General features: G+C 37.5%; 1 protein-coding gene across 8 annotated transcripts in view; it reads right to left on the bottom strand.

The window, feature by feature from the left end:
* The window catches only part of TTC37 (tetratricopeptide repeat domain 37), a 48,994-nt gene that overhangs the window by 12,706 nt on the left and 15,633 nt on the right, over positions 1-20,655 (bottom strand). For 7 of the 8 annotated variants that reach the window (XM_038125799.1, XM_038125801.1, XM_038125800.1 and 4 more), the window contains exons 12-33: positions 20,471-20,557; positions 20,278-20,381; positions 20,039-20,165; positions 18,691-18,870; positions 18,157-18,281; positions 17,442-17,695; positions 14,371-14,473; positions 13,411-13,587; positions 12,430-12,574; positions 12,187-12,265; positions 12,014-12,075; positions 11,836-11,892; positions 10,241-10,309; positions 9,251-9,325; positions 8,480-8,621; positions 7,182-7,275; positions 6,529-6,606; positions 5,088-5,212; positions 3,315-3,438; positions 1,670-1,888; positions 825-897; positions 30-83 (exon numbers count right to left, since the gene is read on the bottom strand). In XM_038125799.1, coding sequence (XP_037981727.1) covers positions 30-83; positions 825-897; positions 1,670-1,888; positions 3,315-3,438; positions 5,088-5,212; positions 6,529-6,606; positions 7,182-7,275; positions 8,480-8,621; positions 9,251-9,325; positions 10,241-10,309; positions 11,836-11,892; positions 12,014-12,075; positions 12,187-12,265; positions 12,430-12,574; positions 13,411-13,587; positions 14,371-14,473; positions 17,442-17,695; positions 18,157-18,281; positions 18,691-18,870; positions 20,039-20,165; positions 20,278-20,381; positions 20,471-20,557 — 2,553 coding nt within the window. The remainder of the gene's footprint in view (positions 1-29; positions 84-824; positions 898-1,669; positions 1,889-3,314; positions 3,439-5,087; positions 5,213-6,528; positions 6,607-7,181; positions 7,276-8,479; positions 8,622-9,250; positions 9,326-10,240; positions 10,310-11,835; positions 11,893-12,013; positions 12,076-12,186; positions 12,266-12,429; positions 12,575-13,410; positions 13,588-14,370; positions 14,474-17,441; positions 17,696-18,156; positions 18,282-18,690; positions 18,871-20,038; positions 20,166-20,277; positions 20,382-20,470; positions 20,558-20,655) is intronic. The other variant, XM_038125795.1, reaches the window with a different exon arrangement.

Genomic DNA, 20,655 nt, shown 5'->3' with positions numbered 1-20,655 from the left:
ACAAAATCTGCATTTTAAGAAAGGCAAACCTTCCCACAGTTTACATCAAGTGTACGTGCAACACTTCCTGCCACAGCTCCTCCCTGCAAGATTAAAAAAACAAACAACTGATTTAATTACATGGCTAGTTAATTTTATGCAAAATATAACACCAAAATATTTTTATCTTTGTTATTCACAAGTACAAAATTTGCACAATGAGGCAATGTCCTTGCTTACGTACAACATGATCTTTTTATAAGAAATTAGCAAGAGACATTCTAGACTAGAGTTTATCCATATGATTGGTTTCTAATTTCAGCTCCATATGGAAAAGGGCTTCTTTTCAGGTGCTATTTCTGTTTATATAACTAGCATAAACTAAGGCAAGGCGTATTCATTTGGAGAAAAACTAATAATAAGCAGAAAAGTGGCAAGGAAACACTGTCTAATGTGAAAAGTGAAGATGACTTGACCAGATGAAGATGAATTGACCAAATTAAAGATAGGTAAATCTTAATTTCATATATATATTTAGTTACATAAACACATCTCTATAAAACTAAGCAAAAGAAATTATACATAATTATACACATTACAGCCTTTTATTGTTAATATAATTCGAGCAGATCTTTCCTCTAAGTTTATTTCAAGAACCATTACCTCATGGAAGATGCAAATAATGGTCTATAAATACAGTATGTTGCTGTGCACTGCTTTGAATGTAAGCCTTACATTTTCATATTAACTGGGGAAAGTTCACACACTGAAGGGAGGGGGTTTTTTCAGTAAAGAAACAACACAGAATACTTGGAATGTAAACAGCACACATGTATTACGCTTACTTTTGGCTTTTTTGATGCATACAGTGGAACTAGTCGAGACAGAAGAGACCAAAGGGCAGGATTATCAGGATAACTAGGGAAAGAAAAGGGTATTAGACTGTCTGGTTTAGATATGCACCTGGTCTTCCAGGACTCAGTAGGCACTTGCTATAAATACCAAATAGAGCTTTTTCTATTGAGACTACAATGCAATGTATTAAAAGGTAGACATGGGTAAAAACAAACAACACAACATTGAAATTATACTATCAGCTAAATAAATAAGATGTACAGCATGCATATTCATGAGAAGAAAACAAACTTTAGGCCTACAGGTCTTGTCTTCATAGTATGAAGAAAAAGAAATTTTAGTTGTAGTTGAAAAAAAACAACTGCATGAAAATAGTTTCTAAAAACCCTTGGAGAGACTATAATGTGTGCCTTCCTGAAAGGCTCAGAATGCTAAGGCTAATCAAATCAAATTAAACACAGACACTTAGCTAATGGAAGAAACAGTTTCAAAGGCTGCTAATTTTTAAATAAAAACCCAAGGGACTTTTGTAGGCTGAAGGTTATGCTACACAGGATGAAAAATGCTTTCACAGAAGAGTAAACTAACCTACCTATCAAAAAAAACCCCAAACAAAATCACAAAACTGAGCAAGCTATGAAACTTCTGCTATTTGATTCCATAAATGAAAGCATATTTGTTAGCTAAAGGTACAACCTTAGGTGAGGACTTCATCTTTGAAAATGAATTTAAAAATATTTTAGAATAATGATTTAAAGAAACAGGTTTGCTTACTCTTCAATGTAATCAAAGCAACACATTTACAAAGCAATTTAAAGCAAGACAAAGTATATACCTGTGTATTGCTTTGGAGACTTCCCTCTGGATTGCCACATTTCTACCTTGTAATGCATAAACAGCAGATGCAATAAGACACCTCTCATAAATCCCATCATCCCCTTTTTCATGCTTCAGTAATTCTTTTAGGGCTGCTGTTGCAAGGGTTGCATCCTGCTTTACCAATCCCAGTGTGCACAAAGCCTTCAGACTTTCCGTACTAGGTTCCTTTAATGAGCTGTTGAATCAGAGAGAGGGAAAGAGACAATTATTTTGGAGCACAAACTAAGCTTACTGATAACATGAGAGTTCTTGTTACTTTTGAGTCCTTTTGCTCCGATATATCATGAAAGATATGCAGAATTAACACTCTCAGAATTAACACTCTCTGTGGGATCCTGGATCAGGCTAAATCTATATCCTTGAAGACCAGGTGACTACAGGCACCTAATCAAGCTCTTAATGATTACTTTTGTCTTCAAAAAAAGACAGGAATGTAAGCTTCTGATTCTAGGTTTTGTTTTCAGACCCTGGCAAGAAAAAAAAAAAGTTGTTAGTTGAACTTGAACAGCCAGCAAAAGGACCCTTTGACAAGTAGGAAATGGTATTCTATCATATTAGTTATCCAGACATACTCTTAAAAATCTCTGTGCTAAGCTGGTTAAGAGAAATTAAAAAAGGACCTTCATGTTCAAGATCCTACTTGGGCACTTCAAGTCACCTAGCACAAATTCCAGTCAAGACAGACATCTACCTATTAAGCAGAATGCATCATTTTTGTCCCTATTGGTAAAATCCATCAAAATCTGTTTGTAGCATTGTTTGCAACTCAGGTCTAGACGTATTCATTGTGATGTTTCTTTCCTAAGCCAGTCACTACCTTTTTTTTTAAACACAAACATACAATGTCATTAGAAACTCTCACTGTTCATGTTTATGACAAAAATAAAAGCCTGCAGTGATTTATAAGATGTAGGAAATATCAGTTTCCTAGCCAACTAACCACTAGAATGTATTAGGTAATGAACCTTCGCTGTGTTAATAACTTCGGGAGTCTGCTGTTAAGATGGGTGCTGCAGTGCCACTGCTAGATTTGTCTACTGACAGAGAATTGCCCCTGGAAGGTGAGATGGTAACTCCTAATTTCTAGCTACTAGGAGGCTAACAATGATGCACAGGCTATTTAGCCTCCACAGATTTGAAAAATAACAGGCATTTACCACTTACCTGCACAACTAGTAGAGATCTGTTTCTTTTAATGGGAAAGTTACAGGATTGTCCTGGTCTACATTGCTGGGAACACCATCATTTCTGAGATATTTGACTACTTAAACCAAAATTATTTTTACTGGTCATTCAGAGTTCTTACACCTAATGAGCAAAAACATTGCCTAATGCTTAGGACAACTAAAAAGTAATATTATCTTAAAAGATAAAGTTTTTAACACTTCAAGGATGTTGGACATCCAAACTGCTCAGCCCTTCCACTCAATACTGCTTTAAGAAAGTGAAAGAGACAGACCATAAAACAAAACCAGACACATCACATGAATAAGTACACTGCATCCATTTCAACTTCTACACCAAAATACACAAATAAAATATCCACCTGGGTTGCCACAAAAACAATAAAATATCACATTCTGATTATTCCCTCCACTCACCATTTAAACAGCCGTGTCTTTGCAGCATCCACTTTGTTCAGTTTATATTCTATTATTGCCAAGGCAGTCAGGATATGAGCTTTATCTTTTTCAGACTCAGCAACAGACAAGGCTTTTTCATAGGCTGGTAAAAATTCAATTGAGGGAGAAGAAAAAAACACAACCTTTGTACAGCCTTTAGGATAGCACAATATTACAACAGAGTAATTACAACTTTAGGTTCAGGTTCACTGCATTTTTCCAACTCAAATCATAAGCAGAAGACAAAAATAAGTTGACTAAGACTTTAGAAGTAACTATGTTTGGAAACACCAGATTTACCGTTTAGAGCCTGGGAGTTGTTTAACACATACCAAGTAGAAACAGAAATGAAAAGCAGCATTGGGATATTCAGAAAATGCCTGCAAGAACATGGTATAAATACTTCCCTGTGATAGTTCATTTACGAAACAGTAGTTCAGATGGGCACACTCATTCCAAATACAAAATAAAATTATTTAAAACAATGAGCTGACTGTTCCTTTGTGAGCACTTAACTGATTGTTGCATATACCTTTTCATTAAGTTGCACATCTCAGAAGTGTGTAACATGACAGTACAATTATATTTACCACTAAAGCTAAAGTGCTTTTTAACACTACATTAACTTCCTATGAGAGAATCATAGATTAATTAGGGCTGGAAAGGACCTCTGGAGATCAACCCCTCTACCACAGTAGCGCCAGAAGGTGACACAGGACCTTTGCAGATGGGTTTTGAATGTCTCCAGAGGGGAGAAACTCCACAACCTCACTGTAGAGCCTGTTCCAGAGCAATCCGCAGTGTAAAGAAGTTCCTCCTCATGTTGAGGTGGAACCTGTGTTTTAGATGATATCCATTATGCCTTGCCCTGTTGATGGGCACCACTGTAAAGTGGCTAGCACCATCCTCTTGACACCTGCTTTTGAGACATTTATATTGATGACATCACCTCTCAATCTTCTTTTCTCTACACTTCAACTTATTCTTCCAGAAAAATAATTTGATTTGAGAACAAGGGAGGCTCAGAGAACAAGAATCCTACACTTGAAGAAATTAATTTTTTTTTACTACATTTGAGCGATACTAGGACTCTATTAACAGATTTTTGCAGAATTATACAATAGGCTGAGTTGGAAGGGACCCACTAACATCATGAAGTACAACTGTGCAGAACACCTGAAGAATCATACCATGAGCCTAGACCATTGTCCAAAAGCTTCTTGATCTGCAGACAACATTGGTGCTGTGATGACTTCCCTGGGGAGCCTGTTTCAGTACTCAACCACCCTCTGGGTGAAAAATCTTTTCCTGATATTCAACCTAAACCACCCCTGACTCAGCTTCACGCCATTTTTTAGAGTCCCGTCAATGTCTGTGAGAGTGAAGAGATCAGTACTTGCCCCTTCACTTCCTCATGAGGATGAAGACCATAACAAGGTGTCCTCTCAGTCTCCTCTTCTCCAGGCCAAACAAATCAAGGGACCTCAGCTGCTCCTCATAAGGCTTCCCCTCCAGACCCTTCACCATCTTCATAGCTCTCTTCTGAATGCTCTCTAACAGCTTAATGTCTTTCTTTCATTATGGTGCCCAAAACTGCACATGGTACTCAAAGTATTAAAACAGTTGTGGCATTTATACTTACACAATAAGACCAAAAGAGCAAAACACCGAATGTCAGCTAGGTTGGTTAGACATCCAAATTTTGTTAAGATTAACATCAAAAGAAGTGTTACATAATGCTCTGAATTTTACCTTTGATACTTTCTTCTAAGAGTCCTTTCTTGAAGTAAGCTAATGCTAGCCCCACAATGCCATCAAACTCTGTTAGGGGTATTGATGTGTAAACTTCAATGGCCTCATCACACCGCCCAAGAGCACTGCAAAAAAAAAAAAAGCCAGTCACTGGTAGGAAGGATACAGCAACAGCTGTTATAATTCAGACAAACTGTCCTTGAGGACCAGTGTCCTCTATTCCACAGCATTTTTAAACAGACACCTAGAAAAGAGGAACACTGGGACAACAATGTGCAGTAATTCCCACCCTTTCCCTGGTATAGCAGTTACTCCCTCCAACTATCTGTGGCATGAAGAACAACTGATAGGAAGAAGTCCTCCACATCTGCATGACAGCTGTATATAAGGCAAATGACTTAATGATCATCACAGTGCAGGGGGAGAAAACAGCAAAGGAGAAATATGCAAAAATCAAATCAAGATTTTTTTTTTTGCGAAAAAGCACATCATGCACACAGGACAGGAAAATGCACACACAGAAAGATTACAGCAGTCTTGTTCTAAGACCACTATAAAAAGAATAATAGAGGATTGTGTTTATTAGAACTACTTATCAGTTACTAGAGATTTGATCTTGTGTAAGTTGCACACATGAAATAACACACATACAGCTTCATACAGCTTGGATGTGAGATTTCAGGAGTGTAAAGAGTTGCTTCTAAAACCTTACCTGAAGTTAATGAATTATAACTTCGTCATAGGTTACAAGTTTCAGTGACATGTACAAGAATATATGAGGTTTCCCCAGAGAGCTAACAAATATTTAATTAGTAGACCTTGAGATATCTCATGTCAAAGAGAAATTTGAAACTCTACATACTTAAGTCCTGCATTCCCTCACAACCAGAAGTCATCATGAAGGGAAGTTAGAATTGTGAGTAGGACTACAGTGTAGGGATTCATCAGCAGAAAGACCACACACAGGTACACAATATCCCAACCTCACATGCTTCATGTAAATTCAAAGGGTAGGTGGAAGGGCTTTTGAACAAACCTTGAAGCAGCAATTTTATTCAGACTAAGCCTATTACATAGCTCAAGGGTCAAGATTGTAAAAAAAAAAAAAAAAAAAATTGAAAAAATCCACACAACTTATTGTGGAGACAATATAACACACTACACTAAGACACGTTAGTACCAAGCAAAGGATAAGGGAATCACTGATATGCTACAGTCTGTGAAGACATACAACAATTCCTTACAATATGATTTTTTTATTACACTACCCATTTCTGAAGCAAATACAAAGTTCAGTCAAACCTGTCTACAGTTAGGGAAAATGGTTAATAGATTATTTTTAGCAACCATCTTTCACCTTAAGCCTCACTATATCTTGTACTGCTGCATTCACTGCCTCCAGAGCTAAAGTTAGGGGCTCAGAAAGTCAACAGACACTCACCATAGTGACCTGCCATAGTTTTGCATTGCTGTATTGTATTTCTCAGTATCCTCTGACTTTTTCAGCAGTGAAGCTGCCCTAAAATTAACCACAATGAATGTTACTTATCATCTGACTACAAGATGCATATTTTGAGAACAGTTTTCAGAGCAAAATGGACAACTCTTTTATACAAAAGCTTTTCTACACTAATTAAACATAAACAGAGCCTATTTTACTGTTTTAATGCATCAACAAACATGTTCACCAAATACTGTTTCATTTGCCACCTTCTCCTCTTTGAAAAGAAGAGAGGAGACGCCCAAAACAAGCCCAAATGGCAACCACCTCTATTAATTAGAGTGGGATAAAGAATAAAGCTAAAACCAAGCTTGCCTTCTCCTTCAATTTCATTTAAATCTCAAAGAGTGAATTAGTTAATGTAATGGTAAGACATGCAAGTCTTAGGACATCTTTACTTTTTCAGTTCTGTGTTCTGCCTTTCCAAATTTGGTATAGGAACATCCATACACCCATCCCTACAACACACTTAACTGAAATTTACTGTTGAACTGAGAAAGTAAAGTTTATCTAAGGAAAAGAAAACCTCTTAGGTTTTTCAGCTGGTGCAGGGAAAGGAGCTTCTCTAAGCTTTCCAAGGGTGTAGAGTTTACCTCTCATAGGCATAGGCTGCCTGCTGTTTTAGATGCAGACACTCATTCAAAAACCCAAACATTGTGAAAGTAGAAGCATCATCTGGATTTCTTTCTAGAAAATCAGAATTGACAATGTAGGTAAAAAAAAACCATTACAAAACCATCACTACATTGAAGCTACAGTACATGCACTGAACACTATGGCAAATGCTTCTGTCAGCTGCTCACGAGAATAATTTTGACTGGCTTGCAGGCAAATACAGAAGAGATAAATGACCCAAAACATTATATCAGGTTGGCTCAAAAATGTTTAAAATATTATCATGTAACATTACTGCATAATGCAGTCAATATATTTTAAGTTTTTCAGCAGGAAATTATTTTTTTAATAAAATGGGAAAATATTCATCTTGCATTGACTCTAGTAAAATACTAGTAGAATCTTATGTTTTATTCTTAATACATTCTGAAACAATTCTGTACAATGTGCTGTAGGACAACTCTGCTCAAGCAGGGAGGTAAGAGCAGATGACCATTATAGTCCCTTCCAAGATTAGTCATTTTGTCATTTTTAATTAACTGCAAAGGCACAAATATGTCAGCTGTCAACTCATCTCAGACTAGTAACTTTTCTCCCCAGAATAGGAAGGAAGGGTCTCCGGAGTCCCCTTAATAACAAGGCAAAAAGAAATAACAGTCTCACATTCACATCTCATTTACTCTGAGATGTAATTTCTAGCTCTTAAAAGTCAGCAACAGATTACTCAAATGATTTCTTTACAGGAATACTTGCAAACTAATGAAAATCTGCATTTCCTCTATCTGCTTTCCAGGCTAGACATATCCAATGGGGCAGCTGGCTTGGAATCATGCACAAAACCAGAGTCCCTCACCTGCTGAAGGTTAACAAAATCATTTGCTTGAGAATATTGAGTTACACAGCACACAGGAAGAATCCTCTGCCAAGCCATCACAGAGGCAGAGGATCTAGAACTTATCTTCACTTGTGCATACAGACACATGCAAAAGGAGTCTGAAAGCAAACACCCTATGAGAAGCATGACAAGGCTTTGGTCCCTATTTTCATTGGTCTTCAAAACAAAGAGTAAGCAAACAGAATCCACATCCATTTCATCACTGTGTGATAATGAAAATTGGTCAGTGGTCTGCTTACCCTGTTTCAGTTAGTATACAGTTAAAAAGCCCCTCCCCACCTCAGCCAGACCTCTCTCGTCCAGAACTACTACAAGTGTATCTATTTATTCTGAATGCATTTGTTAGGCATGACAGGTTGGAGAGGTATTTAAATTACCTACCTGTATATTTGCTCAATACCACTTGGGCTGCTGGTATAGCATTCATTTGAACAATGTTGTACAGATACAGTTCAGTGTTTCTGTTGGCTTTATCCTGCAGTGTTGAACATACCCAGTGGGCATAGCCTTTTGCTCCCTCAGTCTCAAGAAACAAACAGACACCCCCCAAAACAGGAATCATTAAACCTGCTCAAGATAATTCAAAATTATTTCAGATTATAATACTACTAATTCTATGTTTTAGGACAGAGTTTTGGCTAAAAATCTGCATCAGTGTTAAGCAGAAGAATATACCAAATTTAATTACTCTACACATACTTTTACCTTGCCATCTGCGCAAAGCCAATTCTTACATTTTCATATAATGTGCTGCATCACTGTACAGACAATAGGCAAAAAAAAAAAAAAAGCAGCTATGAAAGCGTAAGTCCTTTACTTTTTTAGAACACAGGGTCCTGGCAGTATCCTTACTCTCTCCAGAAATATTTTATGCCTTTGATCTATGTCCAATTGTGTGGAACATGGAGAATATTTCTTCATGACTTAAAGAGCTAATTTCTTAAACTCTTGGGACTAAAGAATTTTATAAAGTAACTGCCCGCTATAGAATACCAGCATAAGTCAGTAACAACACGGAAGCCAGACAATCTCATCTGAAACATGACTGTAGCAGTCTCACTACTCAAGACATGCCTATTAAAAAAAAATTATCTCCTAAGTAGAAAGACTGGATATACAAAAACTTAAGAACAATACAACTGTAACACTTACATGCATACTGAGTTCAGTTGTGTGCCTGAAGAGATCCATGGTATCATAGCTGCCTACAGTCTCTGCAATAAGAGCCTAGAGAAAAGCAAGAGCTGCTATGGTCATGTACTTCAAAAATTATGACATTGACAAAAACCTTAGCTCATATTATGTCGGGCACAACTTAAGCATTCAACATGAACACACTTTCTTCTCATAGTCTACAAGCAAGATTGGTTTTAAAAACAAAACGAACACAAGAGGAACACAAGCAGTCTCCACTGTATCAGTAATTTAAACTCTTCGGCTGCTACTCTACACTCTGCAGAACAAAGACTTGCACATATTAGAACAATTTATAAAAACATCTGACAAGAGCTGAATTTCAACATGCGATGGTGCTTGTTCTTTTTTAGAATCCAGTTTTCAATTAGATATCATCAGCATGTGAGCAGCATGGCATTATGAAATTCACCTATAATGATCACAAAAGTCACAAGTATCTCAACTATTCATAGATGGCCTAGATATCAGAAGGAGACCATCAGCTCCCAGTGGCAGGGGAGGAAGGGACTTCCCAGAAAATGAGAAGTGCTTTGTCCCAGATACATTAGAAGCTTACTTATTCTGACAGTGGCATTAGAAAGGGGGACTGAGATGAGAGTTGGGTGGTGCCATATAATGAACTAGTGGTACAGCTGAAGCTGAAATAACTATCACCTTATAAAGACAGTGCTTTGTTGACAGTTGTCTATAAAAAGCCTCAGACAACAGTGATTGTTTGGTTAATAGTTTGTTAGAGAACTCACAGTATCAGCCAGAAAAACATCACATGAGTGTGTCTGATGCACACAGTACCTTCCATTGTATTACCACTATGGAAACAAAGGAAGTAGAAGCTCCCTTAAAACACAACTTTTAGGAGCATGAATAAGTGCCAGTTACTAGGCTGAAGTTTAAGTTCTTCGACAGCTGGTTTTTTGTGTGCAGTGTCATGATTTTTGATCATACCTGTCCAATCCAACACAACAGGTAAGAAGGTTCCAGAGACTGGGCTACCTTGAAGGCTTCATGAGCTTGCTGTAGAACCAAAGATAACACTGCTGTTAAACTGCCTGGCATGGTAACAGAGCACTTCTGAGTACACACAGGTATTAACATGCAGTAGTATTAGAAGAGACTTAATAGGCTGAATTAGGTCACTACTAAAAACATCTTCAGTATGACAGTTTAGTCTTAAAGAAAACAAAAAAAAATAATTAGGAGACTTCACAATATCAAAGTTTTCCTCCCTTCTAAATATGCTTCCATCCCAGCTAGAGAATTTAGAAGCTAAATGAACCATTGGAACAATTTAAAAATCTTACTCTGGGAAGATCCAGTTTTGAAAATTCACTTTTTTATAATACAAACGTATTTTCAAAAGGATAAAACTGATTATCACCCACAAGTCATCTTGCTATGGCCTACACATGCTTAAGAGTTCCTCCCTCAATCTGGCACAAGGGGAACCAAGACTTAGCAGTAAGCAGTCTGTACTATCAAGTTACTTTTCTTAAAAATAATTCTGACCATCACATTTCCAATTAAACAAAATTCCCATAATTTCAACCAGCAAATAGGACAGGATGTACTTTAACTGCATAAGAGCTTCAGACTTCACTTAATATGTACTCTAATTTTTCTCCAGAGAAACTCTGAAGATTAGAGTGTTACAGTAAATCACAGATCTGCTGATGAGCAGAAAGTAGGTATCCATGGGAACTCAAACACTGGAAATTCAATCCATGACCTACAACTGGAAGTTCTTGGCCAAACCTGGCATACCCTGGTTTGACTAACCGCTTGTTTGTCCTCCCATTAATTTTTCATTCCAGCTGTTGGAAAGCAACTTTGCCAATTCAGCAGAAGTTTACAATTCACTTAACCTTAGCACCCCCAGAACAAATTTTTAATTTATCTGCATTCTTCAAGTGCCAATCTAATTTCTTTTGAAGGATGTATATTTTTTGAATTTGAAAGAGACACTTGAAACTGACACTCCCATCCCCATATACACCCTTTGTAAAACTGTGTCTCGAACGGGCTGTTTGGGTCCAGTTCAACTAGCTATGGACCCTAGCCCACACGGTCTTACACAGATGAAAGCAAAAGACGAGAAGTGCTCTTCTCCATGTGGTAACGCTCTCTCTTTATTCCAGGAGACACATCAGATGGACAAAGACATGGGGAAAGAGAGGGCATTGCCTGATGGCAGGGGACTTTTATACCGGGGTGGGGGAAACGGGAAGGCGGAGGAAGAGGTCCACAGCCAATGGGATACCAGTGAGGAGAGGCAAGTGGAGGGGAAACCCAGGAAGAGACCACCAGAGGGGTATTGAGGAGAGGGGTGGAGGAGGGAGAAACCATGTGAGAGGGGAAGAATGAACTATGTGATATAACATCAACTATTCAGTGCACTTTAAGGACCACTCAGTGCAAAATCTCTTATCACTCAGTGCAAAACAACAACTAAATAAACCACTTAGTGCAATACAACAACCCTTAAAAAAAAAAAAAACAAAAACAGAAAGGAAAATTATACTTGAGGATGGGAAATAGATTACCTCAATGTTTCCAGTTGCCAGATACAAAACCCCCAGGTTGGTCCAGGCAACAACATTCTAAACAAAACAAATGAAGTTAAAACAAATATATTATTATACTCCTCAGAAATAGCAGTGCATCAGGGGAAATGTCTTAAATGCCCACTTGAAACAGATGGCAGCTGCCTACAGAACTTACAATTTGCTCAGCTTGAACAGATTTGATGAACGAATGCTGTGCAAGAGCATAATTCCCAATAGCTGGGGGGAGAAAAAAAAAATGGAGATGTAACTGAATTTCAAAACACCATTAGTCAAGCTTCCTTCTAATTTAGGATGTTAAGAGATCTAGGGTTGTCACTGAAGACTTACCACTACAAGAAGCAACTACACCAAGTGCATTCCAATACAGATGATTTCTGCTGTCAAGTCTCACAGCTTTTTTGAGACACTGGAAGAAAATGAAATGTGGATTATAACGATTAGGAGAGCAAAAATGATGACTTTATTATGCACTTACTTATTCAAAGATGTAGGTTTTATTGTGTATAGAGAGAGTATGCAGAGAAGCATGAACAGCAGTTTAAAGAATGTTCTAAGAAATACAGGCAATACCTGCAAAGACTTCTCTAACAGTTCACTGATCTCATTCATGTCAGTGCCCACTGCTGTGAGGTGCTCCGCTTGGCGATAATAATTTATTCCAAGATCACACCATATGCTCGGCAAAGACATCAGTTTTAAAGCTCTGCCATAACACCTACAGAAACATGAATCACAGAATCATTATTCCAAGTCTCTACACGAAGAGCAGAAAGCTGAAATAGCATTCAAAAGAGTGCTTAAAAACCTAAACGAAGTAAACATGCATAAATACAAACAAAACCAGACAAGAACTGAAAGCAAAAAAACCCACAACTAATACATTTTCATTCAAACACTTACTGTGTGTCTGAATCTGGTCTAAAGGCAATCTATAGTGGTCACCACTAACGAAGCCACAGGTGTGGTTATGTAGGTGTGCATTAAATCAAAGCTCTGTCAATTACATTATGCATGCTTTTACTTAAAAGAAACATCAGTCATTTTTACAGTTCATCAGCCTTCCCCTAGGAAGTACTGGACTTTAGAGATCATGGTTGAGATTCACCAAACAGACGCATTTCCTGTCTTACAGATCCAGCTGAAAAAAGTTTAGAGGGAGTCACAGAACAGCGAATTTCTCACAAGAAATTTTTTACAAGAAAGAAGCACAGACAGAAAGCTGAAAGTATTATCGTGGACTTCAACTGTCCTGTGAGAATTAGTCAGCAAATACCACAACCACTGCATTTAAACAGGTGGAACAGCAGGGAGAGTGTAGTCATGTGGCTGGAGACAAAAAGAAGAGCAGGTGCTGACAGCACTGTGGCAATACAGGAAACATACCCTGAAAGTAGTGTAATCTGGAAGAAGCATGAGAATCCATTTACCCAACATGCAGGTATCAACAGATCAGCAAGTCTTTCATTTCCTACAAATTAAATAGTCTAGAATACTTAAGACTCTACGGAGTCTTAAACAGCAGAGAAGCTCTTAACAGTAACAGAATATTACCTTCCTCCCAGTATGAGAAGCTCATTTTTCATCAGCACCTGTTTGGTTGCATTTTTACTCAGAAGGGATCCTAGTACTTGAACATTCACTTTGGTTGGTGAAATAACATGCACACTAGTACAGGTATCTCCTAACAGTTTCCAGAGGCAAGATACATCAGGACGGTGTTTTACTGCCCTACAATTATAAAGAAAACACACGTAGCATCCACTCAGATACTTCAACATCCTTTTCTGAAAAAAGTGCCCCTTTGAAGAGTAGCACAACCTCAAATGCAATTAATCATTGAGGTGTTTGATTTAACCCAGTTTCCTCCTATTCAAGCTACAAGTCTAAAAGATCAAAATTTAGAAAGAACAATAAAAACCAACCAAACCAAAACACCCCAACATGTCAGCTGACTACATGCACTCTTGCATTGTCATATTACAAAACATTACTCATCTGCAGAAATTTGATGGACTTTCTCCTTTAACAGCAGTTATTCCAAGGTTTAACTCAACACATCTTGTATGAAATGCAAAACAAAAAGACTGGGAGAAGGAAGGAATTATTTTCCTCTTATCCATTATTTTTTGTAGGAATACACTCCTCCCAGATCCATATATCAGCAGGGCTACACAAGAGAACTCAGTGTCATTTCACACTTTTTTTTACTATCAAATGACTCTCTATTATTGAAAAGAAAAAACCTAAAACTCTGTAATTGCCATTCATTTAAGCAGATTATGTTCAGAATCTGTTACTCAAACCATTTTTAATAAACACATTCTTTCTTCTAGATTAGAAGTTCTAGTCCATTTGATTCAGGCTAACTGAAAATTTTCAAACTCTTATTTTTAAATAAATTTTAAAAATTAACTCTTATTTTTCTGCCTGTCAACCCACAATCCCAGCAGAAATTAGGTAAGTGAATATTTAGTACTAATCTTATAAAATATGTGAATATTTAGCACCAACCTGGTAAAATATGTAAGGGCCTGCTCTATGTAATCCACAGCCTTCCTATCCAAATAGTTATCAAGGGCTGATCTTGCTAGCATGAGATAACACTCGCCAAGTCCTGAAAGTAATAGAAAATATTCTCTGTGAAAATAAATGCTTTTATATGATTAAAAGTACAGTGGGGAAGAAGCCTGGAAGCCAGATCAGCATTTCTGCCTTGCACAAAAGTCTATACTCAGCATACACTGTAACAAAATCAAAAGACTCACAATGCTCCCAACAGAGACTTTGCTTTTAATCTATCTTGTGAAGCGTGAACTGTAGAATCATTTGGCTATTAAAATAAACCTAATTCATTATTAAAAAAATAGCATTTAAACTTTGGGTTTATCTTCAATTATTAAGTAAACTCCTCCTGAGAAATCTGCATAGATACATCTTTGACAAATATACTAATTTGCCGTTTACATGTGTGAAAAATCAATCCTGAGAAACAAAAGGAATAACGAATGTGAGGGTAGGCGAAAGGGAAGGTCTTAAATGAAGAAAACCTGAAGCCAGCATTACTTAATCCTATTTTATATAAGAATTTACTTCATATGGTGTATTGAGTCTGGCTGAGATGGAGTTAACTTGCCCCGTAGCAACCCTCATAGTGCTGAGCTATGTATTGGAAAGGTGCTGATAAGACACCAGTGTTTTGGCTGCTGATGAACAGTGTTTGGAACAGCATCAAAGCAGTCTTTACAAAATTCCCTCCATTAGCATTAGGCTGGGGGTAGTCAAAATCCTGGGAGGACACACAGCCAGGACAGCTGACCTAAACTGACCAGAGGGATATTCCATACCACATCACATCTGTTCAGCCATAAAAGCTGAGATAAACATGGAAGTGATTGCAGGGTGGGGGGGGGGCACTTGTTATTACATTTGTTTTCTGAGGCAATGACTAGGCAGACTGAAGTCCTACTTCATGAGAAGTAGCTGGACATCGCCTTCTCATAGGAAGTAGAGAATAAATTTTGTTTTCATTTGCTTCCTCATGTGGCTTTTGCACGTGCTTTATTAAACCGCATTTATCTTGACCCATGAGTTTCTTCAATCTTATTTTGTCTTCTGTTCACATCCTGCTGAGAAGGGGAGTGACAGAGCAGCTTGGTGAGCAGCTGATGCCCAGACAAGGTCAACCCCCCACAACTGGAAATAATTCCCACTATGAAAAAGGAACTGCATCAGAGGTAAAAATTTCTAACATTTTGGAAATAGTAACTGCTTGGTTTATACATTTGCCAGCACCAGCAGTGATTCAGTCTGGCAGTAAGTCACTGAATATGAGTACCATTCATTCTCAGATTATTTTGACAGTTCTGAAGCTACTCTCCTCATGCTCTTGTAATCCTGCACCTATACCAAAATAGAGTTTTGCAAGAGTCTTTATCTTGGCTCACACAGAAGTCCCAAGATCATGAGCTTATCAGATGTCAAGATGCTCTGCAATCAAAAAACAAAATTTATTTTGTTCCCCACAATTACATGAAAGATATGCTAGAACAGAGGTAGAATAAGTATTTAGTAGCACAAACTCAAAACACATTGAAAAGATGTAGTGAAGTAACACCAGTACAGTTACTCACTCAACTACCAGAGACTATGCTTCCAACAGCTCAACTTAGCAACTGTTCAAATTGATCAGAACAGTTGAAAATGAGCACTGATGGGACAGTCAAAGAACTTCAGAGGGTTTTAAAAAGGTCCACAAAATTTACAATATTGGACCAAACATCATAAGTCTCTAAGAAAGTGAAGGCTGTTTGGAGACTCAAAAGGATTTAGAGCTAACAAACCAAAGTATAAAGGCAACTATGGGGAGGAATCTTGATACTGTGTACTTAAGTACTCAAAGCATTTTAATACATTAATACATTTAATACATAGTAACATTGTCAACTGTTACCTACAGACACTGAAAAAACCATATGCATGTGCACAGTCTATACGGCACCTTTGCAAACTGCTGCTGCAGTCAGCTCTTCCCTTCTTGCCCAACAACTAGTAAAACTGCCCAAATACAATACACTTCAACTCCATTATGGAGCTTTTGCCACGTCACTTTGGTCTTGAAAAAAATTAGTGGAGTTATACAGGAGGAGGTAGATAAGTCAACCACACTGTAACTTTTTCAGATCAAAAACCCACTGTTGCAATAATAACCCAACATTTCTGAATTAACTTGTCCCAGAATCAGTTTAGATTCATCCAGAAACCAGAAGGCCTTACATACAATGAAAAAATAATTACAAATTCAAACTAGCATCAAGCAGCAAACAGCACCTGCTTCAGGTCGGTATACGGGGTGAGAATGATTGAAGACAGAGCAATTATTAATTTTTTGTAATTAAAAATTAATTTATAATTATTTATTAATTTTTTATCATTAAAATTTTATACACTCCCTGCATTATATAACCTCATAATCACAGTTCCATAATGAAGAAGTTCCAATTGCCCCACTTCTCTCTACTCCTACCTATATCCTAAAGGTCTCTACCCCTGCCACCACATAATGCTTGTGAGCTCTCTTGGGATTCACTACTATTTTTCACTACTTGAAAAAGCTCAGAGGGGTCTGAATCACTAGACTACCACAAGAAGTGAGGAATACACAGTCAGGAGCAGAAGAAAATCAGCCTAAGCCCACCTCTTTGAAATGGCAGTCTGATTTCATTGCTTGTTGAGCCAGTCTTTTACTGCTTAGGTAAAACTGCAGCACTGTTAGCTGGCTTCCTCTATGTATCTCTAATTCTCCTACGCATTTGGCCTGGTAGCCACATAGGATTAACTACCTTTCGTACTTACTTGAAAGAGAAATAATCAGCACATTCATCATGATTTAAGAGTTTTTCAGATATTTGTAATACTACAAACTAACTTTCATGTGAGACACCTCATGGCCCTACATACCCAAAATACAACTCTATCTTGCCATACAAGAAAACCTTAATATACCAAAAATTCCTCCAAAAGACTGAAACACTACAGTATGTAAAGGGAAGAAAAGTGAACACTTTCAAATTCAGACATACTACCTTTTAGTGCAGGCACATAGTTTTCTGTCTTCTTTAATATTTGTTGATAGGTAGCTATAGCATTTTCATATTTGCCTAGAATCTGCTCAAGTGCTGCAGCTCTGTAAATGCTGTACACGAGCCCTGGGTTCAGCTCACTTGCTTTCCTGAAGGATTTCAGTGCTGTTGAGTAGCTACCTCTGTTGAAGTAAGCTTCCCCTAGAGACTCCCAGCAGTTGGAATCCTTTGGATCAGCCCTGAGAGCTGCCTGCAAACTGAAGATATCAAGACATACACTTATTTAAATGAAATATTATACAATTTAGCATAAATAATTTCCTTTCATTGTATATGCTCAGGACACTAATTTTGCATCATATACTCTTCAGGACACAAATTCACGATTACACAGAACTTTTAATTAAAGCATAGTAGGTTTTTCATCTTCAGAGGGCATTACACAATTTCAAGAACTGTAGCTCAACCTGGCTATTCAGTGCTATAGCAGCTTATCTGGGCCTGTCACCAGGCCTGCTAGTACAAAACACTGCTATGTTAACATGACTACATTCTGTGAATTCTAGAACTGAAGAGAATTGAAGACTCACTCAGACCCATTTCCCTTTGTTAAGTACAAGTTATAATCACCTAACTCATTTTGAAAACTTTCTATGAGCAAAGACTATTTCATTGGGATTTGTAGAAAAGGACTTAGACCAGTCACCAGTTGTCTTACTCAGTCACTGCTTGTGATGGCTGACCAGTTCTCAAATAGTAAAGTCCACGATGAAGCCAGGCCCATTTTGCTGTACCAGGTCTTGATTTTTCAGTTACCTCATTCAGAATTGACAGAGCAGTGTCCTAACAAAGTAATAAGTGCCAAGTTAGTAAACAAAAAACATTTAAAAATATTCTTATAACTTTCTATGCTTTCCTCAAAGCAGCAAGGTGAAGGATGGAAAAAAGAAGTTACACTAGCTAAATAAAGAAATTTTTTCCAACTTTCTCTTTATGTCCCCTACTGAAAAAAATCCTTCAGCTATATGACACGTTATGACTCTAATGTAATGCTTGGTTCTCCCACCCTTCTCCCAAGTTAAATTTAATTTGGAATTGGAACATAAAATTAAAGCAAGCCTAACTATAAAAGCTGCTAAGCAATGACAGAACATTTGTTTTCTGATCTTAAATACAGAGGAAACCTGAAGTGATTCCTCAAACAGGAAGAACAACAAATCAGCAGTAATCTGACATTCTGAATGTACAATACCATGTCTCCAAGTTCCACACTTAAGTTGACAGCTGCTGTTCCTGATTCTTCATCCGTCTCATCCAGTTCAAAAGCCTTTTTATAGCAACCACGAGCTCTACTTTTGTCTCCAGCAATGTCTCGGTAGTAGTTACCTAGATAACAAAAGGCACTTCCCAAGTAGCTGTCCAATTTTGCAGCCTGCAAGGAAATACCAACACACTATCAGACAGCATTCTAAAGGATTATACTCATAGACAGGTTCAGTGATAACTACTTGTTCAGACTCTGTTTATCATATTTTTAAGCCCCTTCTGTGATATATTTGACCTGTCAAACTTTATTTTAAAATTGCACAGATTACCTGAGCTTTAAATACCTGGCAAATCTGCTACAAATCTCATGACACAAAACATTTTGTACTCAAAGTACTAACATAGCTTTGTAAGGAGAAAGTAAATCTTTATGACATTTTAAATTTTTCATATTCTACTCTGTTTCAATCATTATGTTCATACTCTTACCATATAACACCAGAATTAACTCCAGCCATGTCTAAAGTTTCAGTTCCTTCTTAGATGCATTTGGCAGATTTGCTTATAGTTAAGAAACCCGCAGCCTGAAGCAGCAGGAAACAGCTTTGTCAATAATAATGAAGATAGCATAAAATGTTTTAGAACTGTTCAAGTACATTTGCCATTATACTCAGCTGTTACTAAAGTGCAAACAGCAGGCAATGATTTGAGTTCTCGATACCTATCATGAAGTTACATGGTGAGTTTACAGTGCCTAGAGTTTTATTTTGTGTACTTTCAAGTTACTATTACAGATGTCAAACTAAAGCTTTTAGATTCATGTTATGATCTATGTTCAGAGAAAAAGCCACAATTGCTAAAACCCCACAGATCAGGAAAAGCATATAAATTATGGGGCTTTATCAACTTACATCCTTGAACAGACAATGAAACCCTAACACCATTCTCAACATTTTTCCTTCACGTTTTTTCAATTTGAATTCTGCCCTCCCCCTTTCAAAAGGTCTTCAAAGATATATGCTGCCTATCTAGAGGCCTCTACTTTTCAACCCCCAAGGAGAGAAGGTTGAGAGAATCACCTCTAAGTTTTGCCAATTCAAAGGCCTAAAGAATTAGTTGAAAACAGGAAAACAAATGCAGGGAGGTTCAAGGTAACTGCACAGCTCCCTGCAATGCCTTTTTGCACAGCAGAACCTAGTTTGCAGACTCTGGAGCTTCATATATTGTACAAAGGAGAATATTCAAGTCTCTCATTCCAGTTAGTATATTTTCCATATTTGGCTTCTGATGTAGGAAGACACTAATTCTACATCAACAGTTAAAGCAGTCTTTACCTTCAAGAACTGAGTGAGTGCTTTTCCTTTGTCTTTTTTTGTCTCACCGCCCATGAACCAGTATGTGAGCCCCAGGTACTGATGATATTCTGCAATTCCAGCCTTTCTTTCAATAGCATTTAGAAAACTAAACAAAATGAACACAGGTCAGGTCAGACAAATTCCCAAAAGCTGCAAAACACTATATTGTACTATCCCATAACACTTCCCTGTTAGAGGAAAGAAAACAAAAAGTCTACCTTTTTTCTGCCTGCTCATAGTTCTTTTGGGAATAATGGATGAAACCCTCTAGAGCATGGGCCTCAGCCAGATCAGGGTGGGACAAGAGAAGCTCTTGTGAAACCTGCAAAAAGGATGCCATTTTTCCCTAGTTACTTCCTCTATGAAACTAGGAATTGTACTTAGCTCACAGGAATGACAAAAAGCACTAACCTTTGAAGCCTGATCCATTAAACCTTTGTTTAGATAAGCCTGACCCCTGAGAGCTGAAATCACTGGATCACTGCTTCCACCTACAATCTAGAACTCCAAGTAATAAACACAATTAATTTATTATCTCCCCACATTAAGAAGTCAGAGTTGTCAAAAGCAGACAGACTGCATGAAGATAAAGACAA

This window comes from Motacilla alba, chromosome Z, assembly GCF_015832195.1.
Source record: "Motacilla alba alba isolate MOTALB_02 chromosome Z, Motacilla_alba_V1.0_pri, whole genome shotgun sequence".
Lineage (NCBI taxonomy): Eukaryota > Metazoa > Chordata > Aves > Passeriformes > Motacillidae > Motacilla > Motacilla alba.
This window is presented reverse-complemented; position numbering and strand designations above follow the sequence as displayed.